This window comes from Symphalangus syndactylus, chromosome 13 (genome assembly GCF_028878055.3).
Source record: "Symphalangus syndactylus isolate Jambi chromosome 13, NHGRI_mSymSyn1-v2.1_pri, whole genome shotgun sequence".
Classification (NCBI taxonomy): Eukaryota; Metazoa; Chordata; class Mammalia; order Primates; family Hylobatidae; genus Symphalangus; species Symphalangus syndactylus.
The window spans coordinates 65079917-65106651 of record NC_072435.2 but is presented as its reverse complement, the minus strand read 5'-3'; the positions used below and the strand labels follow the sequence as shown (position 1 = coordinate 65106651).

Below are 26735 nucleotides of genomic sequence, written 5' to 3'. Positions count from 1 at the left end.
GAAAGCAGAACCTAGTCTTCATCTGTGTATCCCCAGCTCCTAGAATCAGGACTGGCACAAAGCTGTTACTCAGTATCTTTTTGTTGAATGAAGGAAGCAAAGACTCAAATACATTTTTTCATTTTTTTCACCTTATGAAACTTTTGGCCTCATAAAACTTTTTGACTTACGAATCTTTCTTAAGGGCTATGAAGTAAGGTTGAATGCATTGCTTTGTATTCAAAATCCCTTCAGCCCCTGTGGTAGTAAATGGAAATTTATATAATCTGATTACTTATTATATCACCAAACCTCCAGAGTTGGGCACAGACTGGAGGGTGAACCCACCAACTAAAAGAGGCAGAGGGACACATGAGTGTTCACACAAGTGATAAATTAACATAAATTACTTTAAAGGTTATTTAAAATGTACATGTCTTGGAGTTAACCCTAAAGTAGCAGTTCTTAATTTAGGGCTCATGTATCTTTAGCAAGTCCAAGGATGAATTTTAGGGGGCATATTTATGAACCACAAAAACAAACATCAAAGACAAAATGAGTTATATGAAGACATGTGTTTTGGAAGGGAGGTGATCTACAGCTGTCATTAGATTATTGAAGGAGCCTATGATCCAAAAATAATATAATTCATAACTTCAAACAGATATTTTCAGAGTATGACAAGAAATATGCACAAGGATGTTCATCATGGCAAAAAGAGAGTGGAAAATTGGAAGTAATCCAAATGGATTTCAATAAAGGAGTGTTGAGCACATAAATAAAACATACGTGATATGCTGCATACGGATTACACATTGTTGAGGGAAAGGGCAGGTTACTGCACAGCGTGTGTGGTATGATCGTATTTATGGAATTAATATACATGTGTATCTAGGCAGAGAATGTGTCTAGGCACAGAAAGACAGTCACCAAATGTTAATAGTTATTGTTGATTGGTCGAATTTGGGATGTTTTTGTCCTTCCTTTTTATACTTTCTAGTTTGTTTGAATTTTTAGTGAGCATGTTGTCATTTTAAAAAAATAATAATATTTTCAAGAATTGGAGGGATAATTATAGAGAAATGTAAGGAAGGCAGAGTCATAATTGGCAAGTAAAAGAAACTTAAAATTATTAACCTTAAGGTGAGCATCAGGAAGACCACTGCTGCTCTCCAAATAGACAACGGAGTGGGACGAGTGATACATAAGCCTGACCTAGTGTGGCAATTGCTGTGTCCTAGTTTAAACATATTCAAAGGGAAGTGACAACTGGTCTTGGAAACTCCTGGCTCCATCTAGTGCGTTGTGAACTGGTTTTTCTGTGAAGACAGAGCACTATACAAGAATAAAATCATGTGTATGAGAGGTAGAGATAATTACATATCATCACTCCTGGTTGTGCCAGTCAGCCTGGCATGTGGCACAACCAGTTCCTAGAAGCTGCTCATCATCTGAATCAGATTAGAATCTTCTTTCCTCCTAAATGAACAAAGACCCACTTCCAACCTTATGTTTGAAATGTGAAACGTTCATTTGTGAAATACAAACTCTTCTCAGAAAGGCTATGTACGGATGCATACTTGCCATGAGTAAATGCTGCCTCTTTCAGTATTTCTTAATTGAAGCTGTCTGGTGTACTGTAAGAGGAATCTGTCTCAAAAGCTATGCATTTTCAAAATGCCCCTTTATTTGGTGTCTCAAAATTTTCACACCTTGGGGTAATGCACTATAGTCATATGTATGATAAATGAAAGGTATGCTTTTCTTGTGTCAAGTGGGAGAAGGACAATTATGAAAGGGAAAAGCAGATTAATTTTAGAAGGCAGTATAAGTAAGGAAGCTGTGGGTCTGGAAAATAATTCACTTAAAATTATCCATACCCTATACCTCCTACAAATTCCTAAGCAAACCCAAGTGTATGGATACCCCAGTTTGAAGACCATTGCTTTAGTCTACCTCCATTCATTTATAGATACAGAAACTAAAGCCCAGGGCAGTGGCCCATCCAAGACTAGAACCTGTCTTCCAACTTGCAGATTAATGGGTTTCAACTCTACCAAACTGCCTTTTATTGTGTCCTTGAATAAATCTTTCCACTTCTTTGAGGCTTTTTTCATCTACAAAATGAGAGAGGTGGAGTAGATCATCTTCATGCTGGATATCTTACCTTTATTTCTCCAGATGTACTCTCCAGTCTTCTCCACCCTGCTCTGGGTACTAGAAGTAGATATGTTTAAACTATATCAATGGGCTCCCTCCCCCTGTGGCTTCTGATTGGGTTCAGTCAATGGGAGGTCCTGGCAAGAGCTCAGAAGGCAGAAAGGAAGTAAAATTAGATTATTTATTTACCTGCTCCAGCTGCTTGGTTGCTATGGGATGCTTGCGTCCTGCCCCTGAAAGCCATGAATACTGTCCAGTATTCTTTTCATTCAGCTAATCTCTCTGAGTTCCAGTAACTTCTCCCTCCCCTCTGTTGTTCAGGCATAGGAGTGACAACACTTTCCCAGAAAATTCCATCCCGCTGGATCCACCCTGAATCCTCCACCACCTACTGCCCCACCATTTCCCTGTTGGGATTGAATCTTGTCTCTAGGAAGGGAGAGGTCCAGAGGCAACTCAACATTCTCAATTTCCTTCCTTAATCCCATTAAAGTATTCTGAAAGGAAAAGTAAATGATGTCACTCTAAATATATTTTTAAAATCTGGGCCCAGTTAAAAATCAAAATAAGTAAAATAAACAAAAGTTTAAGTGAAAAAGGCTTTTTTATGTTATTAATTTTTTATTTTGAAAAATTTTAGAAGTAGAGAAAAGTTGCAGAGCAATACAGAGATCTCATATACCTGTCGTCCAGCTTCCTCTAATATTAACATCCTCCCTAACCACCATACAATGATCAAAACCAGGAAGTTAGTATTGAGATAATTCTATTAACTAATCTGCAGACCTTATCCAAATGTTACAGTTGTCCCCTAATGTCCTAACTGGTCTAAGTTCCAACTGTCATGTCTCCTTAGTCTTCTCCAATCTGTGACAGTTTCTCAATCTGTCTTTCATTACCTTGACACTTTTGAAGAGTACCAATCAATTATTTTGTAGAATGTCTCTCAGTGTACACTTGTCTGATGTTTCCTTATGATGAGATTGAGGTTATGCATTTTGGGCAAGACTATCACAGAAGTGATATTGTGCCCTTCTCAGTGCATCATGTTAAGAATCTCTGACGTCAATATGGCATTACTGGTGAAGTTAACTTTGGTCACTTGATTCTGTGGTAGTTGACAGGTTTCCTCTCTACAAGGCTACTGCTTTTCCCTTTGTAACTAAAAGTATCTTATGGGGAGATACTTTGAGATCGTGCAAATGCCCTGTTTCTTAACACAACTTCTCTCAGTACTATTAGTGTATATTGATTCCTGTCTTTGCTAATGGTGACTTTCTATTTCCATCATGCCTTCTATATTTATTTATTTATTTTTATTTTTATTTTATTTTATTTTATTTTTTTGAGACGGAGTCTCGCTCTGTCGCCCAGGCTGGAGTGCAGTGGGTGATCTCAGCTCACTGCAAGCTCTGCCTCCTGGTTCACGCCTTTCTCCTGCCTCAGCCTCCTGAGTACCTGGGACTACAGGCACCCGCCACCACGCCCAGCTAATTTTTTGTATTTTTTAGTAGAGACGGGGTTTCACCGTGTTAGCCAGGATGATCTATTCCTTCTATATTTACTAAAGAAGAGCTGGCCCTTCACTTCATTAATTTATTTACTTATTCAATTACTTGTTTATATCAGTATGGACTCAGGAACATTTATTGTATTTTATGGGTTATAATCCATTACTATGATTATCCATTTTTTAGCATACTTTGTCCCAAATTTCACTGGGACCTCCTTCAATATGGCTCCTGTGTCGTTTTTACATACTCCATCATTTTTTAGTACTTCCTTAGTTTCTGGCACCACAAAACGTTCAGGCTCATCTTATATATTTCCTGAAATTGATTATTTCTCCAAAGAACACTTTACTTATTTGCTCAATCCTAATATATACATAAAGTAGTCTCAGAGTTGCTAACCCATACCTCTGTCGTGGAAACAAATTTACTAACTAGAGTATATAGTTTTGTACAGTTCTTTATGTCTTTAGCTTTATATTGCACAGTCAAAATACTGTTTTCCAAACTTAGTTGGTTCTTCCCCAACTCTTTAAGTATGGTTATGATATTCATTTGTAATACAGTTAGATCCACTTGTTACCCTTTGCATTCTAATTGGGCTCCTCCCATATCCTGTAGATTTTAATTATTTGGACAGGGTAGGGGGCACTTTGTGGTTCAGTCAGAGCTATACAAGAAGTTTATCTAGTCAATGTCACCCCGCAACCACTACCCCATTCCACTTCTTTCCATCTCATTCTCAAACTCTGAATAACCAAATCTCACTGCATCTATTTTTGTAAAAAGTTATTTTCCACAAGTGAGCTGATACATGCATATTTTATCTCCCCTTTTATTCTTCCATGAAAGGTAGTACACTATCGATATTCTCTCTCTCTTTTGAGGTTCAATTTGCATAACATAAAATTAACCATTTTGAAGTGTACAATTCAGGCTGGGCATGGTGGCTCATGTCTATAATCCCAGCACTTTGGGAAGCCAAGGCAGGCGAATCACTTGAGGCCAGGAGTTTGAGACCAGCCTGGACAACATGGTAAAACCCTGTCTTCACTAAAAATACAAAAAAATTAGCCAGCCATAGTGGCACGCACCTATAGTTCCAGCTACTCGGAAGGCTGAGACACAAGAATCGCTTAAACCCAGGAGGCGGAGGTTGCAGTGAACCGAGATTGCACTACTGCACTCCAGCCTGGGTAACAGAGGGAGACTCTGTCTCAAAAAATAAATAAAATAATGAAGTGTACAATTTGGTAGCATTTAGCACATTCACAATGTTCTCCAACCACCATGTCTCTCTAGTTCCACAATATTTTCTCAAAAATGTCTCAAAAGAATCCCCCATATTCATCAAGTAGTTACTCCCCATTTTTCCCTACCTATAGCCCTGGCAATGACTAGTCTGTTTTCTGTCTCTATGGTTTCACCTATCTGGGTAATTTCATATAGATGGAATCATAAGAATATGTGACCTTTTTATATTTGGTTTCTTTCATTTAACATAATTTTTCCAAGTTTCATTCACATTATAGCATGTGTCAGTACTTCATTCCTTTTTATGGCTGAATAATATTCCATTGAATGGATATACTACATTTTGTTTATCTTTCTATCAGTTGATGGACATTTGGGCTGTTTCCACCTTTTAGCTATTGTGAATAGTGCTGTTATGAACATTATATATGCATCTTTGAATATCTGTCTTCAATATTTTGGGATATATACCTAGGAGTGGAATTGCTGGGGTCATAGGATAATTCTATTTAACTTTCTAAGGAGCCACCAAACCATTTTCCACAGTAGCTGTACCATTTTACAATTTTACCAGCAATATACAGGATTCCAATTTCTCCACATTCTCACTAAGACTTGTTATTTTCTGTTTCGTTGTTTGTTTATAGCCATCCTAGTGGGTGGATGTGGTATCGCATTGTCATTTTGATTTGCATTTACCTAATGATTAATAATGTTGAGCATCTTTTCACATGTTTATTGACATAGGTTTTATTTTATATTTTTTTCACCCATCAATATACCCTGGAAATCACTCCATATCAATTCATAAACATCTTTCTTGTTCCCTTTTGCAGCTGCACAGAACTACATTTTGTGGATGTGCTGTAGTTTATTCAACCACTCTCCTGTGTAGGGGCATTTAGATTTTTTCCAGCATTTTTCAGTTACAAACAATGCTTTGGTTAATAACTTGGTGCAAATGCATTTTTTTATTATTGGAAGTGTGAGTTAGGTGGATTCCTGGAAACCGAATTGCTGGGTCAAAAGGGAAATTCCTACGTAATTTTGTTAGTTATTAATGAAGTTAGCAAGGAACAATCCTGGCTGTCTTACTCTAATGACAAATGTAAAAACAAACTCTTTCTACAAGGGCTTGGAGAAGGGAAGCCCAAGAGACACAACCACCTGGTTTTTCACTTTGAGGAAATGGAAACGTGTATACAACTTACCTTTTACTTTTGTCTTCTTATAGCAAGATAATGCTATGCTAAGGAAAGTAGCCCTATCAGCACTCAAACAGATCTTATGTTCCTAAAGGCAGGATTAAATGGTCTGATAGAAAGCCATGAACTCTAGTAGAAGCTGAGTCCTATGAGTTTCCTTTACACAACTCATTTTTGTGTTTTTAATTTAATCTAATTATGTACCTGTGAGAAAAAAACAGGATGAGTAAGAACACAAGTCATCTCCCAACTACTAGGTATGGGAAGAGGAAGTATACTCGATTCTCAATTTACTTCCATTTTTCTCTCACAGAAATATTAAAACATATCAGAATGTGCTCTGAGATACCACCTTAACAGTGGATCTGAACATCTGTATCTCTTATATACTATTACTCTGCTGTGGGAATGTAGTCAGTCAAATTCCACTAAAGGACCTTTATAATTTAATCATCACCAAAACCCTCCTATCCTAGAAGGGCATTCAAGGTCAAGAACCCTGAGGCATCTTATGAGCCACAAGAATGATATTACCACCACCTAGATCATCATCAAAGAACATTTGCTGTGTCCATCCTTTCATTATTATTGCTTACTGCTATCTTAAGGAGTGTTCGATGCATTTATCACTCACCATGTGAGTGCCCAGTCCAATGCCTATAACATAATGATATTATGGAGTAGTCAACAGGAGGTAGAAGGAATCAATTTATTTCTGCCTCTATCCATTCAAATATTATATTGCTATTTAACATGCAGTAGTCTAGTCTAAATCTCCTTGAGGTCAGTAAAAAAAAAAAAGAAAAGAAAAGAGATGAGAGGCCGTGTTTCAGATGGATTGGCTGCAAGAGGCCACTCACATCCCCACTCTAAGTTTCTGATTTAAGTAGCTAAGGATACAGAAACTCAGAAGAGAGGTAACCACACAGAATGCAGATGAAGCATTCCACGGTGCAGACAGAATGCAAAGTTGGTACTCAGATGTCCCTGAATAATGCCTGTCTTTAGCTTTCTAGAATGCTGTAAAACCCACACCCCAGAGGAAAAATGCTGAGATTAAAAAAAATTATTCAATAAATATCACTTATATTGCTGGGTGTGGTGGCTCACACTTGTAATCCTAGTACTTTGGGAGGCCAAAGCGGGCAGATCATCTGAGGTCAGGAGTTTGACACCAGCCTGGCCAACATGGTGAAACCCCCATCTCTACTAAAAATACAAAAATTAGCCAGGTGTAGTTGTGGGTGACTATAATGTCAGCTACTTGGGAGGCTGAGGTAGGAGAAGCGCTTGAACCTGGGAGGCAGAGGTTGCAGTGAGCAGAGGTCGCGTCATTGCACTCCAGCCTGGGCGACAAGAGAGAAACTCCATCTCAAAAAAATAAATAAATAAATAAACCCACCATTTACACTAAAAAGATGGGCTAAACATCTGGGTAAAAAATACATCCTCATTTATTCATTTCACAAACATTTATTAAGTGCCTACTAATGGCAGATACTTTGCTGGGCACTGGATATAAAGTAATTAACAAAATACTCATGGAACTGGTCCTCATGACATTGGCATTCTCATATGAGAAATAGTGGAAACTCTTCTACGCTGTTTTTAAATTTTCATTCAATAAATATTTCTTTTTTTTTTTTTTTTTTTTTTTTGAGATGGAGTCTCCCTCTGTCGCCCAGGCTGGAGCGCAGTGGCGCAATCTCGGCTCACTGCAAGCTCCGCCTCCCGGGTTCACGCCATTCTCCTGCCTCAGCCTCCCAAGTAGCTGGGACTACAGGCGCCCGCCACCACGCCCGGCTAATTTTTTGTATTTTTAGTAGAGACGGGGTTTCACCGTGTTAGCCAGGATGGTCTCGATCTCCTGACCTTGTGATCCGCCCGCCTCGGCCTCCCAAAGTGCTGGGATTACAAGCGTGAGCCACCGCGCCCGGCCCAATAAATATTTCTTGAAGTAGCCACTATTCAAGGCACTTTGCTTTCATCAGTGAACAAAACAGACAGCTCCCTGCCCTGTGGAACTCCCATTCTAGTAGGGAGAAAAAGACAATAAACACAGCAAATGTGTCAATTACAAGGTATATACAAAGGAGAATGGTGTGGAGAAAGAGCACAAGTGAAGCTGGGTAAGGGCATCAGGAGTGCTGTGGGGAGGGAGGTGTGCAGGGCAATACGAAGTTTTAGGTAGAGTCATCAGCTCATTGAGAAGATACCTGAGCAAAAGCTTGAAAGCGGTTAAGGAGACAGTACCTCAGATACCTGGAGGAAGAACATTCCAGGCAGGTAGATTCACTGCTACTGAGGCTGGGGACATGCCTATGTGTTTGAGGAAAGAAAGGAGACAAATGCAGCTAGAGATGAGTCCACAGGTGAAAGTAATAGGAAATGAGACCAGGGAGGAAATGAGAGCAGGTCATGGAAGACCTTAGCTGCCATTGAAGGACATAGGCTTTTATTCTGAGAAGAGCAGGGAGTGAATGAGGGGTTTTGAGCAGAGGAGTGACATGGCTTGTCACTCCTTTGTGACAAGAGGAGAGACATGGCTTGACTTGGCTTGCCTTTTAATAAGATTTTTCTGCCTTTGTGTTAGAACAGACTGCAGGGAGGAAGTGCAGACACCGGGAGACCTGTGGGAAGCTGCTGGAGTGACCCCGGAGAACCACGATGCGGGTTCTGAAGAGGAAGGGGCAGTGGAGATAGCTCCCTATCTCTGCGATAGTGAGATGACAGATTCTGAGTATATTTTCAAGGTGGAGCCAATAAGATTTGCTGAAAGATTGGATTGCAGTGTGAAGAAAGAGAGGAGCAGAAGATGACTTCAAGGTTCTAGACCTTTTGGAAGGAAGGAATGTTCATCAACAGAGATGGGAAAGGTTACAGATGGAGCATGTTTGTGGGAAAAGGCCAGGAGTTCCATTTTGGGCATGTTGGGTTTGAGATGTTTATGGAAATATTAAGGTAAGTCTGGAGTTGGGTGGAAGATCTGAGCTGGAGGTATGAATTTGGAAGTGGCATCAAATCTGACTTTTATTGCATTTATTTAATATGATTACATATTAAAATACAGATGTTATTTTTTTAAATATAAAATTATATGGAGCAAAAACTGAAGTTTTTTTCTTCCCCCCTTACTCCAAACCTACTACTCTCCCCAGCAGTAACCACTGTTAAGGAGCTGTTATATGTTAAAGGACTGAAAAGATGTTTGAAGAATGCTCAATATACCATATTAGAAAACCAGAACCGGCGGGGCTCGGTGGCTCACACCTGTAATCCCAGCACTCTGGGAGGCCGAGGCGGTCGGATCACGAGGTCAGGAGATCGAGACCATCCTGGCTAACACAGTGAAACCCCGTCTCTACTAAACATACAAAAAATTAGCCGGGCATGGTGGCAGGCGCCTGTGGTCCCAGGTACTTGGGAGGCTGAGGCAGGAGAATGGCGTGAACCTGGGAGGCGGAGCTTGCAGTGAGCTGAGATGGCACCACTGCACTCCAGCCTGGGTGACAGAGCAAGACTCCATCTCAAAAAAAAAAAAAACCAACATGGGTTTTTCATTTCCACGTGCATTTTACTACATGAGAAAAGGTATTTTAGAATTGCCCACATATTTATGCATAGCATTTTTCTATTTACCTATATCTTCCCTTTACCCACACAGTAATATAATTTCCACTACCTTCTACAATCACAGTGGTAAAGTAACAGAATTTCACAGCTGTCTGGAATAAACAATATTCTTGGATTTGTGTGACTTTTCTTGTAAAATTAAGCTGATTTTTAATTGATTCTATGTTGAAATTTTTTTTCTTAGCAATCTGGAATGTATTTGAGATGAATAATACCATTCATTTTTTTAAAAAGTCATCAATTATAGAGTACAGGATACACATTCAGCACCATAATCATAATACTCTAGACTCTAAGCTTTCATCTCTAAAATAGAACAAAGTTTCCATACCTTCCATTAGAAAAAGATAACCTTCAAAATTTGAACTAATGCATTTCTGCTTTGTTGAGTTAGCAATTACTCTACGCTAGAAAAGTAATGATGACTCCTCAAATATCCAGTCTCTTATGAGCTTAGAGCTTCAGCTGTAATAAAACTCAATAGTCTTTCTAGTCTGAGGAGCTCACTGTATCTCCCCTGAAATCAAAGATAATAAATTAATTAAAGAGGTTTTCCATCCTCTTTGGTTTGATTTTTGGCAGAGTTCTATGTCCAATGACATGTACAGACACCTCTGCACACCTGGAGTGCCACATGATTTACCCCAAACAGTGTTTGTTTATGCAGCTGTTGGATCCATTGTTGCAGGCAGTAAATAGGAAAAAAAAGAAAAAAAGCAAGAAAGAGTAGGACTTGAGTTCTCAAGAAGCTCACCATCCAACTGGGCAAGTAAAAATTTACCTGTAGGAAAACATGATCACTATAATTGGTTCTGAAACTACCCAAACCAATGTATTCTGCTGTGGAAAAAAATGAGGACTGTTCTCTATGTTTTACTCTGAATTTTTCTTGAACTTTTAGCACTGTTTGCTATCTTTTTTCTAGAGAAATCCAGCACATAGCAACATAAGTTCCAGAAAGAAGCATTGACAGGAAAACCGACCACTGACCACAGGCTAATCCTTCTTTTTTTTCTTTTTTGACGGAGTCTTGCTGTGTCACCCAGGCTGGAGTGCAGTGGCACGATCTCAGCTCACTGCAACCTCCGCGTCCTGGATTCAAGCGATTCTCCTGCCTCAGCCTCCTGAGTAGTGGGACTACAGGCATGTGACACCACGCCTGGCTAATTTTTTTGTATTTTTAGTAGAGATGGGGTTTCACCACATTGACCAGGCTGGTGTCGATCTCCTGACCTTGTGATCCGCCTGCCTCAGCCTCCCAAAGTGCTGGGATTACAGACGTGAGCCACTGCGCCTGGCCAGACTAATCATACTTAATTCAGCAACTTTATTTTTTATGGGCACATGGGCTCCCACTTGCAACTTGACTTTGCATCCATTTTTGCTGGTAGAATGTTTTTATTTGCAGGATAAAATAAAACATATCAAAAGTTCATGGCATGTCATCAAGAACAGCGTACCTGAACAAATTTGAGAATCATGTTCCATAATGTTAGTTCTTCAGGAGCAAACAGGCTCAAAGGACAAAGGAAGAGTCATATGATACTTCTCTTTCCTCCTCTTCCTCCTCCTCTTGCCTCCTCCTCTTCCTCCTCCTCCTTCTCCTCCTCCTCTCGCCTACACTTACTCTTCTTCCCCTCCCTGCAGTGGTAGCTGTCCCCTGGGCTCTCTCCCACCATTCTTCCTCTGCATTCCACCCACCAACCCACCCACCATCCCAGTTTATCCCAGAACAACCAAAATTACCTTCAAATTGATTCCCCTTCTATAGTCCCTACCCACTCCAATTCATCACACACTCTTCCCAGAGACTCACCTTTCTGCAGCTCGGATTTTTTCAAACCATTTTCCCATCAAAAACATTGATTGATTGCCCACTTAGTAATGTCCCAAAGTCTTAGGTTCAGAATCAAATCCTCCAAATACAACGTCTGGTCTTTGGTTAATATTTGAATACATGTGTTATCTACACACGATTTATGTTCAACTAATCACTCAGAAGAAATCTGACAAGAGACCTCATGTCAATGGAGACATGTCAAATCAGTTTAAAATGAATGTGGGGCTTTTTAAATAGCTGCTTCTCAAGTAGAAGGTGGTATTGGCTACGTAAACTTGTTGTTGTTGTTACTATTTCCTGTTTCCTTAAAGAACAAAGAGATTTATTTTGACATCTATAGGTGAATATCAGGATTCCAAGTGGAAATGATTCCTTGTTCTTTTCTATGAATTGCCCTGTCATTGGAGGTTTACTGGAATCGAAGACAAATGTGCTTCTCTGGACTGTTGAAAATCAGAGTGGTCAAAATCACATAACTTAATGTTTACTGTTAAGGGAAAATATGGCTGGTATAGTTATTTCATAGAGCCCTGAAATTGCCTAAGCGTCTATCATATTGTTTGCTATTAATTATAGGGTCAAAATATTTTCCACAAAAGTCTAGCAAGATTAACTTTATGCCAAATGATACCACCCCTCTCGTGTGGCGGGATAGAGTGCCACTGTCTTCTTTATATGTTGTTTTCCTTTTTATTTTTTAATAATCATATTTTACTTTTAGAATCTGGAAAAAAATTTCTATGAAGAAACTTTAAAATTCTATTTTAAAAGTGATATGAGCCTTAAACTTTGCAATGCGGTGTTTGTTGGATATTTTGAAATAAGCTTTAGTGGCTTGTCTCCTCTAAGCAGGGCTATTTCGACAAGGCCTCTTTCAGTACCTGTTAGACATAACCACCAGATTCAGAGCTCAACAATGGGAGTTTGTTCATTCAATCTGATCATTACTGACTAATTTGCATTTAGAATGCTGTCTCCAACCATCAATTAGTCATTCCTCAAAACAACCCAATGGGAGAGAGGAACATAATTATCCCCGTTTAGAAATGAAACCAACCAACATTGCGTACAGTGCCCCACAGAGGCAGATCCCCTAGCTATGCAGTCATGGCTGCTGGGAATATGCCAGCTGTCAGGGCCACCTCACATCCAATAGATGGCAAGAGTGAGAATTTTACAAAATACCTCCAATGTTCCTATTTCATAAGCATTTGGGTTTAGATTTGCTGAAATTCAGTAACATTGATTTGTCTTGCAAACCTTTATAAATATAACATCAGATCTATCAGACCACTTTTCATGGCAACGCAAGACGTGCAACATTGTATATATGCTTTTTAAATGTTCACAGATTCCCTCAAATAACCAACAGAATTATAATAGTGAAGGTAAGGGATAATCAAACAGCAAATACATACTAAATATTCATTGTTCACAGGGCTCCATACTAGAACTACGAACAGGGATGGGGTCAAGAAATTAAAAAGATACCTACAGCCCTGGCTTTGCTCTAATCTAAGGTATCTAGAATTTGATAAAGAATCCAGCCAAATGCATATAAAATTTAATGTTTTAGAAAAATTTAATTATATGTAACCTTAATTTTAGAATAAGCATTTTTTTCTATATCTTTCTCCACAAAAATACATTTTCTTTAAGTTAAGGTGCAAGGGTGCACAAGTTACTTTAGAAGGTTGGAAAAGTCCCAGGAATTGGCCCTGAAATTATTTATTTTATTACTTAAAGAACGCTGGTGAATTCTCTCTTTTAAGAAAGAAAATATAGGGCTGGGCGCGATGGCTCACGCCTGTAATCCCAACACTTTGGGAGGTCGAGGAGGGCGGATCATGAGGTCAGGAGTTCAAGACCAGCCTGACCAATGTGGTGAAACTCCCTCTCTACCAAAAATACAAAAATTAGCCAGGTGTGGTGGCACACGCCTGTAGTCCCAGCTACTCGGGAGGCTAAGGCAGGAGAATCGCATGAACCCAGGAGGCAGAGGTTGCAGTGAGCCAAGATTGAGCCATTGCACTCCAGCCTAAGTGACAGAGTGAAACTCTGTCTCAAAAAAAAAAAAGAAAGAAAGAAGAAAGAAAGGAAGGAGGGAGGGAAGGAGGGAAGGAAGGAAGGAAGGAAAGAAAGAAAAAAGAAAGAAAAGAGAAAGAAAGAAGAAAGAAAAGAAAGAAAGAAAGAAAGAAAGAAAGAAAGAAAGAAAGAAAGAGAAAGAAAGAAAGAAAGAAAGAAAGAAAGAAAGAAGAAAGAAGAAAGAAAGAAAGAAAGAAAGAAAGAAAGAAAGAAAGAAAGAAAGAAAGAAAGAAAGAAAGAAAGAGAAAGAAAGAAAGAAAGAAAGAAAAGAAAAGAAAATATGGGCCGGGTGCGGTGGGCTCACACCTGTAATTCCAGCACTTTGGGAGGCCGAGGCAGGCATATCACCTGAGGTCGGGGGTTCAAGACCAGCCTGACCAACATGGAGAAACCCTGTCTCTACTAAAAATACAAAATTAGCTGGGCGTGGCAGTGCATGCCTGTAATCCCAGCTACTCAGGAGTCTGAGGCAGGAGAATCTCTTGAACCCGGGAGGTGGAGGTTGCAGTGCGCTGTGATCGGCACCATTGTACTCCAGCCTGGGCAACAAGAGCAAAGCTCCGTCTCAAAAAAAAAAGAAAAAATTTCCTAGCTGACCACGGAAGGATAACAAATGTGATGAATCTGGCTGGGTGCATTGGCTCAAGCCTGTAATCCCAGCATTTTGGAAGGCCGAGGCAGGCAGATCACTTGAGGTCAGGAGTTCAAGACCAGCCTGGCCAACATGGTAAAGCCCCATCTCTACCAAAAATATAAAAAATTAGCCGGTGTGATGGTGTGCACCTGTCATCCCAGCTACTCGGGAGGCTGAGGTAGGAAAATCGCTTGAACCCAGGAGGTGAGGTTGCAGTGAGCCAAGATCGTGCCACTGCACTCCAGCCTGGGTGAGAGAGCGAGACTCCATCTCAAAAAAAAAAAAAGTGATGAATCCATGTGTTATTGTTTCCCACTACACTAAGCCATCAATATATCATGATTCTCTATGTGCTCTTCTAACACACAAACACACACCACACACACTAACACATAATTATTGCTTTTAATTGAAGAACATTTTCAATACCTCTCAAGTGGCAAAAATCCTGTTTATATTCCTGTCTGCCCCCGTTTATGGCCTCATAAGAATTTTTTCATTTGTTTTTTGAGGAAGAGTCTCGCTCTGTCACGCAGGCTAGAGTGCAGTGGTGTGATCTCAGCTCACTGCAACCTCAGCCTCCTGGGTTCCAGTGATTCTCCAGCCATAACCTCCTGAGTAGGTGGGATTACAGGAGCCCACCACCAGGCCCTGCTAATTTTTGTATTTTTAGTAGAGACAGGGTTTCACCATGTTAGCCAGGCTGGTCTCGAACTCCTGACCTCAGGTGATCCGCCTGCGTCGGCCTCCCGCAGTGCTAGGATTACAGGTGTGAGCCACCGCATCCCAGCCCAGCTTTAAGAATTTAATCTTCATTTCAAGCACAAAAAGACTTTTTTTTTTTTGGCTGGTGGGGCCTCTTTTTTGAACTCTTCAAGGCCAAATGAACCTTTCTTCCTTGATCCCAGGGTGGAGTCAAAATGAATCTAACAGACAAACGGCCCCACATCCTTCATGTCACTGCCAACTTCTCATTCAAGGGGGTACTTGGGGTGGCAGGTGGAGTTATAATTATAGCTTAGAAAAAAGCAGCATCAGCAGCTGTTGCTTCTGTTTGTTCCCAGCTATAACTGTCATCAGTGGGTAAATTGGCATAAACAGGCCTCCACAAGTGGAAAAACATTTAACCCCTGTACTTGTCACACTCTGGGTCCTCTCAGTGGCCAGAGAACAGAAAGAAAATCTGACTGTGCACGAGCGAAGGGTGACACCGGGCGTGCAGCACCGACCTGAAGGCACCTCTTCAAGGGGAGCCCAAAATTTGAAGATTCTCTTTCCTGTTGGAGACTACAAACCAAATAAATAGGTTAGTGCCCAGAGCAAACCTATGCATTTTAATTCTGACTTCTACTTGCTGTGATTTTCATTTTCCTAGCAGAGCTTAAAAAGAAGAGTGAACTACTAAATGAAAGAAAGGAAAGTTATTTAAGGACTGTTATTTAAAACTACTGGGAGTCCATGAGAACAAATTATGAAATGGGTTTAATTTATTATGCTCCTCTCCCAATTTTGGCTGTATTCACACTAGACAAATAGACAAGGTAAAGATGGAAAAATAAAACCGGTTTTGTGGCATGAGTCCCATCCTTTTGTAATGCCACTTACTTGTGCCAAAAGGCCCTGCCTTCTTTATTAAAATCAGTAATATTGAAAGCTAAGTTTGTTATTTTGGAAAATACTGTAAATGTAGCTCCAGAGTTTCATTTCCTTAGGGAAAATAGGCAAATCAGAGTTGAATTGTTTTTCCAGCAATGAGTAAAGATAGAAAATTTTCTTGTTTATGATAAAATGTGTGGTGTAGGTTACTTTACAAAAGAAATCTGCTACAGAATTTATTTTTTGTGTCTCGTACAATTCTACCTAAAAGCTTCATGATTTCAGTCTAAGTAGCTCTATAAGACTCTCCTCATAGATCCTTTTGAGAAAAGTAAGATTTTAAATAAATCTCATTTTATTTGCATATGTTGTATCTTAGCCAGAAATTGAGCAGGATTTTCAAAGATTAGCTTTGCGCTGTCTGTTTCAAAACCTGAATATTTAATGTCTTGGTGAAAATTGGTGGAATTCCAAAGAACTCACTGAAAACAAGGCTTTTGGGCCCCGTGCTCATCCTAACCACATTCATGAAATGGACTCAAGTAGAAAGAGTCGTAAATAATGACCTCATTTTGTTCAGCTCCAAGGAGAATGTGAACCATCCCTAAGCATTTATGTACAACTTTTCATCAGGAAACTGCACCATTCTTATTTATCACTATGACCCAAATTTTTGGCTGCCTTTTGAAATGCAATGAGTGCTAACGATGCATTTGGACCTCCACTAGAGAGACATCTACATGCAATCAAACCCACCAAAAGTGCCCCATCAATTAAATTCTCATGAGGGCCCTGTTTGTCTCATTTGTTCATTCAAGTATATATTGACCAATGGCTATATAATCTAAAAATAATATTTAACAGTTAAGGCAAGTTTAAGATGTCTAATATTACTCTTCCCAGAGACTCCTTTCCTCCTGCTTTCTGCTAAACTGAGATAATGGTTATCTGAAAGTTCCGAATTATAGAAACTAAGAAAGACAAAACAGAGATATGGCTGACTAGTTGCTGGCTTGAATTTCCTTGATATACAGACATACAGATTTATGCCCTATTTTAAACATTGCTTTTTACTTGTGTTTTGTCTTCTTACTCTTCTAGAAAAAACTATCCAAGATGACTGTCACTTACTCCAGTAAAGTAGCAAATGCAACTTTTTTTGGATTTCATAGGTTACTCTTCAAGTGGAGAGGCAGCATCTACAAACTACTGTACAGGGAATTTATTGTTTTTGCTGTTCTATATACAGCAATAAGTTTGGTGTACAGGTACTTTTCTTTGCATGTCTCCTTAAATGGCCATCAGATATTGTATAAGAATACAGTCTCAAAAATCTGAACCTTTTGATTGCCACTGACTTTGCGTTATGTAACTCCTTTTCTGCATGAGCCTCTCTTTTGTCTTCTTCCCCTCAGGACAGATTTTAATCCACCACTAACCATTGTTAGGATGTAAAATAGACCCTCACTGTAAGACTCAGGTGGCCTTCATTTCAGCCCCAGTTGTGCCTCAAGACTGTTGCAATTGGCATAAAATGGAAGGATTATCCTTAAATCCTTACTATGTAAAGATTTTTGAATGGGCAAAGTCCACAGACAATAATTATTTGTGCTTCTGTCAACTTGTCATTCATAGTTGATGACTTGACAGCTTGTAGCAACTACCTATATAATCAACATGTTCATGATTGGTGTATGTCAGGCAAAAGCTTTCCTTCTTTTTGCCTGGAATGAAAATATCTTATCCAGGATGATGCCTGCCATGCTTAACAGTACCTCAACTAAAGCAAAGGCCTGTAGACTAATTTATTTTCTTTCCATTTTCTGAGTTGAGGGTATATTATGTTCACAAAAGGAGGTGTTTATTCTTTATAACATTACAACATATGCCTGTAAGATTGACAGGAAATTGGAGCAATATCAAGTCCAAGAAATACTTTTATGATGAAAAATTATAGTCTTAATAAAATTTCGTCAGTACGGTAAAAGGGAAGACTTATGAGATTTTAAAGCTTTTTTTATTAAAATTGAATGCATAAATTTCTTCTCTGGAGGAAGCTAAAACTCAAAACAGGAAAGCTAAAGGTTTTTGAGGCTGTATTTCCGTTTTTTCTATGTACATAGTTTGTTATGTTTCTTCTGCATACAGATAAACAAATTTGTGTTTCATTGCTCTCACATTCTTCCTTACAGCAACAGGATCTCCTTTGGAAAAGAGGGATATTGATTTAGTTGACTGATAATTATTAAAAGTAAAATAGGTAGAGCTATTTTTCCATACGTCAAAACAACTCTTCCAAGCAAGTGTATGCATTGGTATATATTTTGACAAAATATTTTTAGAGGCAAAGTCTTATTAACAACCGCTAATAATTTTTCAGACATGTCATATAATATGATATTATTTTGGCAATTTAGGTATGTATCACCTAAGCCTTCAGAATATCAAATGGTAAAAGATACAATGGTGTTTCATGATAATTATCTCATTAGTTCGTTTTTACTAATGTGAATTTATTGCTGCTACTGCTGCTAAGAACAGAACAGAATAGCCCTTAGTACAGTTGCAGTGTAGCTAGAAATGTTCCTTGGGGCCTCAACTTTTGTTCCAGTATCATACTTTTACCCCACAAAATTTTATGCATATATTTCTTCTAAAGTAGAGGACTTACATTTATAACAAAAACTATCGGTTCAAGTCATCCTTAAATTTTTTAAGTTCAATTGTAATACCTTATTAAAATAGATCTTTCTATCTTAATCAAAGGTATATCAAGAACTATAGGATGAGTTTGTCAAGAAAATCAAACATATCTATAGAAAAATATAGATGTAGTTTCATTCTCTAAGTCTTTATTAGCTCTATTATAAGTACATAATTATTCCTAACAAAAATTATAAGGAGGAACCAGATTCATTAATTTGATTACATTTATTTCTATTTTTGGAGGAATTTGACAAAATAATTTCTGAAATACTTTCTAGCTATTAAAATTTCTGCATCTATTAGCCAAATATTTTTTCTTTGGCCAATTATTAATACCAATCATTTTATTATTAACTAAGTATGAGGCAATTTGTTAAGTGGTTATATATATGTATACATATATTATTTAATCTTTACAATACCCCTTATATATAGATATTTTTATCCCCACTTACAGATGAGAAAACTGAGACTCAGAGAGATTCAAAAATATGCTCAAATTCCAAATTCATAAGTGTCAGACTTGGAATTAAAATCTGGCTTTGTCTGACCTTAAAAAAGGTCCATGCTTTCCACATTTAAATCCTCTTTGACCATGTCTATTTGAACATCAGAAACCATTCTGGCTGTAATTGTCATCAGCATAACTTCGATAGACCTCTGCAACAATCTGGTACTTCTCCTGTCAGCTTTCCCTGACTTCAGTAATTCTAACACCTCTTCCAAAGCTGGGGCAGGAACTCCAAGCTCACCCTGTACCCCACACACCTTCTTTATCAGGACCAGCTCCCAACAGCTCTCTATCTGCAATCTAATTGGTTCTTTACTGTTATCTCATTATCCCTGTGCTTCCTTTATCAAAGTTCTACTGACCCAAATGAGCCTTTGATGCTTGTTATAATGGATCTTTCCTTGAGTTCCTTCTTCCTTTGGAACAGCTACACTCGTCAATTTATTCGAATTCATCTGTTTGGCTTTCCTTCCTGTATTTTGGTCATTATTATTAGTTTGCCTTAAAACATTTCTCCAGACTCTGAATCTCTTCCCTATGATGTAAATATCAATAATGGTCTCATTAAATGCACTTATGTTTAACGATACCAGAAAATGGGGTTTGGGCAGGTTGGGTTAGATCTATAATATAATTTTGAGAGAGTGACTAAATTTAATAATGAAAGTTTTCATTTCTCATTGTTAAATTTGTTTTAGACTCCAAACAATTCTGGGCTTTAAAATGAACAGGTATAATATCCCTTGAAGTTTAACACATGATAATCAAGAATGTGCTAAGTTGCATATTCAGGAGAAAGACCAAGGTGTCAAATTCAGTGTTATTATTTAACAATTACTTAATAATGCTAATTCATACTTAATCAATAATACACTCTTTTTAAGGCATTCCTGATGAATAATTGAAAACGGAACTATTTTGTAACACAACTTGCTCTAAATCCAATGAATCAATCATATAAAACTTTTAAAATATAAAGTTTTTAAAATAAAATGATTAATTAATCCCACTATTTAATAGCCAATCATGTTTACAAAATGTTAGCACTTGAAACATTAAGCAATTAAAAAGCTTTCGAGACACATCAGTTTAAGAAAAAAGGAAAAAATTATTGCTCCTTCAAAAATAAAACAGATTACTTGTGCTTAATTGTTTGCACTTAATGTCACTTGCAAAGCAGGTGCAGAAGTATAATATCATAAAGGGCTGTGCATTTTATTTTTGCTCCAGATTGTTACTTACAGGAGCCCAAAAACGTTACTTTGAAAAATTATCAATTTACTGTGACAGATATGCTGAACAAATTCCAGTAACCTTTGTGCTTGGTAAGTATAGGTCACATGCAGATTGCAGCCACATAGCTGTCTCCGTTAGGATGACACCGATGACTCTGCATGGGAGTGTTTCCAAGCTGAGAGGCATGCCTGAAAAGCCACCGCTTGCAATAGAACCAGAATCATCCATAAGGTTTGCCTTCACGGCTGCTTTTGCTAAATTAACACCAAACAAGTTTGAGGAAATAATCTGCTATTGGACATTTAAGCTTTCTCTTCACTAACTCTCCATTTTTGCAGTCAATGTTTGAGATCTAATACCCACTTACAGGGTGCTTAGGCATTGCCCGGCACAAATGACATTTTTTTTCTGGAAGGCAAAATCAGAAGATATGGATAATAACATATTTTTGTCCTCCAACCTCTAAAAAGGCTAAAATTCAGCTAAAAGCATCAGTGTCACCAACGTGTCTGCTGTAAGAAACTGCTTTATAATTTCCTGTTATTCTACAGGGTTTTATGTTACTCTGGTAGTGAACCGATGGTGGAACCAGTTTGTGAATTTGCCCTGGCCAGACAGGCTAATGTTCCTCATCTCCAGCAGTGTTCACGGAAGCGACGAGCACGGGCGCCTGCTTAGAAGGACGCTGATGCGCTACGTCAATCTCACCTCCCTGCTCATCTTTCGCTCGGTGAGCACTGCTGTGTACAAAAGGTTTCCCACAATGGACCACGTGGTTGAAGCAGGTACTACGAATGGCTTTTCCTTCCGTGGGCTCTTCTCAGCTGAGACAGGACCTCCAGAATTCCCTTGAAAATTCCTTATGTTTGTTTGTTCACTCAAGAAACATTTATTGGTCGGGCGCGGTGGCCCATGCCTGTAATCCCAGCACTTTGGAAGGTCGAGGTGGGCGGATCACCTGAGGTCAGGAGTTTGAGACCAACCTGGCCAACATGGCAAAACCCCATCTCTACTAAAAATAGAAAAAATTAGCTGGGCGTGGTGGCACGTGCCTGTAATCCCAGCTACTGGGGAGGCTGAGGCACGAGAATCACTTGAACCCGGGAGGCAGAGGCAGAGGTTGCAGTGACCGGAGACTGCAGCACTGAACTCCAGCCTGGGCCACAGAGCCAGACCTGTCTCAAAAAAAAAAAAAAAAAAAAAAAGAGAGAAAGAAAAGGAAACAAAATAAAAAGAAACATTTATTGATTACCTACTATGTGCCAGAAGCAAACTAAGAGACAAAGATGAATAAGACATGGTTCCTTCCCTCAAGTTTACTTCAGAGGTGGGGGAGAGAAAGTGGCAGATAGTAACGTTGCCTTAAGGTAAACAAAATAATTATCATATTTATTTAAACAATCTGGCTGGGCGAGCTCTTTGGGAGGCCCAGGCGGGTGGATCACCTGAGGTCAGGCATTCCAGACAAGCCTGGCCAGCATGGTGAAACCCTGTCTCTACTAAAAATACAATAATTAGCTGGGCTTGCTGGCTCCTGCCTGTAATTCCAGCTACTCGGGAGGCCGAGGCAGGAGAATCGCTTGAACCCGGGAAGTGGAGGTTGCAGTGAGCCAAGATCGTGCCATTGCACTCCACCCTGGGCGACAAGGTCCGCATCAGTCCCAAAAAAATAAATAAATAAAAATAATCTGTCATATTAACTTACAGTTTTCCAACACTATACAGTTCGTCTCCTTTATAGCTATTTCGTTTGGACCTCAAGAAAACATGAAAAAGGTAGAAAATAGGTTCAGAAAGGTTATAACCTGCCCTGAATTACACAGCTGATCAGTGGAAAAGCCAGAATTAAAATTTAGGCTCCAAACTCCTAAGTTAATACTTTCTAATAGATTCTGGTAGGAACCGGCAATGTCAGTTTCATCTAGGCAGACACTGAAAGGTGACAGTCAAAAGCTGTTTTAGTATGGACCTCTTTTCTCTTGTGCCTCAAAGGAGATGTAGATAGTTAAAGGATGATTCTCTTTGGTGTGTAAATATTTAGCAAAGAAGCTGTTAAATCAGCCTTCAGTAGGGCAAGGATTAAATGAGATAATTCTTGGCACATATGGATAAGAACCGTGAGGTGATTCTGCCTTCACATTGAGTCCAGTCTCACATTAGTTTGCAGTATTTAGTCTCCTTTTCTGAAATGTCCTGGAAAATAGATATTTTCGGATAATAGTTTTAGTTTGTTTTGGAGTTTGTGTTGGCTTTTTTTGTTGTTGTTTTTGTTTTGCCTTCTTAAATGGCTAATACAGATAGTGACTACTGAAGTCAAAATAAAACTGTAGAGATGAATGTCTACATTTCACATTTTATTTGAGAAGAAAGAACTCCAGTTAGAGGCATACACACAGACCAGATGGTATTCAGTATGTCCAAAATGCAAAGAGAAGGTTGGAGGTTTTATAAAAAGACAGAAATGTTACATATTGCTCTTTGAGAAAGTTCATTGGCACTAGTAAGTTTCTCGGGAGCTGGCAAGTTTTGACTGGTGAGTGATGGAGGTGGGTAAAATTAGTCTTCAAGTTGCAGCAGATCATTTCAGCAACTATAAAACTGGTTTCAGGTGGCCAGGCGCGGTGGCTCACGCTTGTAATCCCAGCACTTTGGGAGGCCGAGGCAGGCGGATCATGAGGTCAGGAGATCAAGACCACGGTGAAACCCCGTCTCTACTAAAAATACAAAAAATTAGCCAGGCGTGGTGGCAGGCGCCTGTAGTCCCAGCTACTCGGAGAGGCTGAGGCAGGAGAATGGCGTGAACCCGGGAGGCGGAGCTTGCAGTGAGCTGAGATAGCGCCACTGCACTCCAGCCTGGGCGACAGAGCGAGACTCCGTCTCAAAAAAAAAAAAAAAAAAAAAACTGGTTTCAGGTAATAGCAGGCAGTTTCAGCAACCAGGCCTGCAGATAATTTTTTTTGAGACGGAGTCTTGCTCTGTGGCCAGGCTGGAGTGAAGTGGCCACACTTCACTTTTAGCTCACATTGCAATGAGCTATCTTGGCTCACTGCAATCTCTGCCTACCGGGTTCAAGCGAATCCCCTGCCTCAGCCTCCCGAGCAGCTGGGACTACAGGCGCACACCACCACACCCGGCTAATTTTTTGTATTTTAGTAGAGACAGAGTTTCACCATGTTGGCAGGATGGTCTCAGTCTCTTGACCTTGTGATCCGCCCGCCTCGGCCTCCCAAAGTGCTGGGATTACAGGCGTGAGCCACCATGCCTGACCCCAACTGCTTTTTCCTGGTGGCTTCTTGACTCTGTTTTAGTTGGGTACGACAAGAATGACCCAATTATGTTATCAACTTTCACAATGATTAAGAACATGGAGTAAGGGTTTGAAACTTTATCTCACAGCTTACTAGCTACATGGCTTTGTCTGAGTTAACCATTCTGTTCCTCAGTTTCCTCATCCATAAAATGGACTTAAAGTAACTTATAATAGCACCTACCTCATATATCCCATAGGCTTGTTATGAGGATTATAAAAGTCAGTATTTGCAAAATGTTTAGAGCATTCCTGGCACACAGTAAGTGCTGCACGATTTCTTGCCATTGTAATGAAATTATATCTCAAACAACAGCATAACATAGCACTCTAGCCACTTTAGAAGACTTGTTATTAATATAATATCCCAGGTCTTTTTGATCTACTTTGATCAAGAGGTTGTGAATGTCAAGGTGGAAATAAGGAAGAAGGGTGTAGATGATGTTGTTAGAGATGCAGAGTGAGATGTGAGAAAGTAATGGGTGCCAGGAGTTGGTTAAGGGGGATTCAGGGGGAGGGTCCGAAGGCCTGGCACGTGTACAGGTATACGATAATGTAAAATCAGTCGGAATTTAAAAAAAAAAGTAACTGGCATCCTTCCTCCAAATATGAAAGTAGAATACTGTTTCAGAATGACCTAGTTAAAAATGCTACTAGACAACTCAATTTTATCTTACCTTAATGTCTCCAGGAACAAATAGATTAAGAATTACCATCTCTAAGAAAGACCTAAAAACAAAAAAGAAACGTATGACCTATTCCAAGTTAATGAGCTAAAGTTTACTTGGATGAACAGAGGTGATATTTCTCTAGTTCTGACGCATCCTTGAAATGAAGAGAGTGCATTCTGACAGGAATCAGATGCCGGGTCCAATCCTCAAAGCAAATCTCATCTTCTTAGTGTCACCTTCATATTAAAAGCACACCAGGAAGAAGCCAGGTTGGCTGGCAATGCAGAGGCCTCTGGGGCCTCTGGTCAGACATGAGCTCAGAGGACTGAGCTGTGGTCAGGTCTGAGGGGCAAGTAGATACAGGGAGGCAAATAGGAAAATGATGTGATTTCATTTCCTTTGAGTGTATTTTTCAGAATACCAAGGCCCACTCCCTCTCAAACTTGTACAGATGTCTGCCACGTACTTGCATTCAGACTTTTCTCTTTCCAAGGCATGTGGAATACTGAAATACTGCTATCTGCTCAGCTACCAATGTTTCTGCCATTCCAAGGGAATCTCAAAATGAGTCCTTCACTTCTGGATGTACATTTAAACTAGTCTCTAGGAGTGATCCACAGACTCACAGGCCCTCTACATCTTGAATAACTTGAGTTTATTTATTTAAAATGTATATTCCTGGATCCCACCCACGTCAGTCCTTCTGAATTATTACAGAACCTAATACAACCTTTGGATGTACAGCCTAGGAATCTGCAGTGAAACATGCTGCTGTGTTGGTTTTTTTAGTACCCCAAAGTTTGAGAAGTGTTGCATCTTTTCTGGGATGCTTATTTTTTAAACCCTTTTTCTCACTCCTGGAGCAAAAGGCTTTGGCAACCACCAACTCATTACCGATAACAAAGCAGCAAGCAATTAACAAAGGATGGATTCGAGGTTTCAGCTTGAGGTTCCTGAATTACAAAGAAGAGCTTTGAGGAAGCAGTCTGGTGGGAGGCTACTGTATAAGGGATTTGAATTCCACCTGCTTGGATGTAACAAGCATTGTTCTGACTTAAACTTTTTGGTTGGTTTGTCTGAAGTGGATGAAGGGAGAAGAGAACTGATAGAGGAGCTATGATGAGGTGAAAGCCTTTCCAAGGGTGCTGTGACACAATCACTGATTATCTCAGTGAAAAGGTCCCAGTTGCTCTCATTAATTCCTAAGTATTTTCTCAAAAGGCAGAAAAGAGGTAGTAGGTACAGCTTGTCCCCACAGGAATATATTGTGCTTCTGGTAAGTAATTTTGAAGACAACTACTTTCCTCTCTTGATGCTTGTAAATACTGGATAAGATGTTTTGATTCAGTATAAGACCATACTATACGCACGCATTGTGTGTTAGGTGGCAGGGCAAAAGTTCCAAGCCACTATCCTCTAAGCCAGGAGAGATACTTCAGAGGCCTGTCTTCCTGGCTGCCCCAGGCCGGCACCCCCTGTCACCGGCAGCGCTGACTCACTGAACTTCCTGCTCCTTTCCCCAGCAGAGAGGGCTGACTCAGAGTCTGCACATGGGGTCCGCTTCCAAGTTCTTCCAACTGGGCATATGCCTCCGCCACTCTCTGACTGTCCTTTGCCTGTGCCAAGGTTTCTGGGAAGAACAGGAAGTTCAGGGATGGCGGAAAATGTTTGGCAGATCCCCTGAGTCCAAAGCCAGAGCACCTGCTCCTGCCTGAGGGCAGAGAGGACTGGTAAGTAAAGCACTGAGGGCCCCAAAGGGGTGGGGACAAGGTTAAGGGCACGAAGGACCTTCTTGTCAGTTGAATTCTCTACATAAAATCACCTGTAAGAAAAAGCACATGTTCTCAAACTTCAGGGTGCATTACATATTGTTAAAATCAATATTGCTAAAAATTTGGATCCCACGATGCCACTCCCAGAGATGCTGACTCAGTAGGTCTGGAATGGGCTCCAGGAATCAATGTGTTGAACAAACTCCTGGAGACTCTGAGGCTGGTGGCCCCTGGCTTGCACTCTGGGAAGCAATGGGCTTTGAGGCAATCGGTTTCCCTCCAGCTTCTCTTTCTTCTGCGAGGGTTTTTGCCTACATAGATTCAGTGCTGGTCAGAAGGAAATAAGCGAAAGGGCCAAGAGTGAGGACCAGCACCTTCTTCTGAAGCATCTGGCAATTCCTTGGCTGGAGCTGGATGAACTAGGTCACATACCTGCCCATCCTTGAACTTTTCTTGCTTTTAAGTTGGACAGTCAAGTTACATTATTCTGAAAAATAAAAAGACCAAAACCCATGCTGCTGGGGAAATATATATAATTTGATGTTACAGGTTAAATTTCTCAAATTAAAAATAAAAAAGTTTTTATTTCTGCTTATATGAAAATAAAAATACAACAGTGGAATTCAGAATAATGC

At 39.7% G+C, this 26735-nt stretch overlaps 1 protein-coding gene across 3 annotated transcripts in view; it reads left to right on the top strand.

Moving 5' to 3' along the window:
* The window catches only part of BEST3 (bestrophin 3), an 86814-nt gene that overhangs the window by 24989 nt on the left and 35090 nt on the right, over positions 1-26735 (top strand). The window contains exons 7-12 of one of the 3 annotated variants that reach the window (XM_055236660.2): positions 8703-9070; positions 13021-13102; positions 15462-15607; positions 16999-17165; positions 20345-20439; positions 20902-21135. The exons of 1 other annotated variant lie outside the window; for it this stretch is intronic. In XM_055236660.2, the coding sequence (XP_055092635.1) occupies positions 17014-17165; positions 20345-20439; positions 20902-21135 (481 nt within the window). In that variant the 5' untranslated portion in view covers positions 8703-9070; positions 13021-13102; positions 15462-15607; positions 16999-17013. Of the gene's footprint in view, positions 1-8702; positions 9071-13020; positions 13103-15461; positions 15608-16998; positions 17166-20344; positions 20440-20901; positions 21136-26735 lie in introns of those variants that run through there. One more of the 3 variants, XM_063614207.1, reaches the window with a different exon arrangement.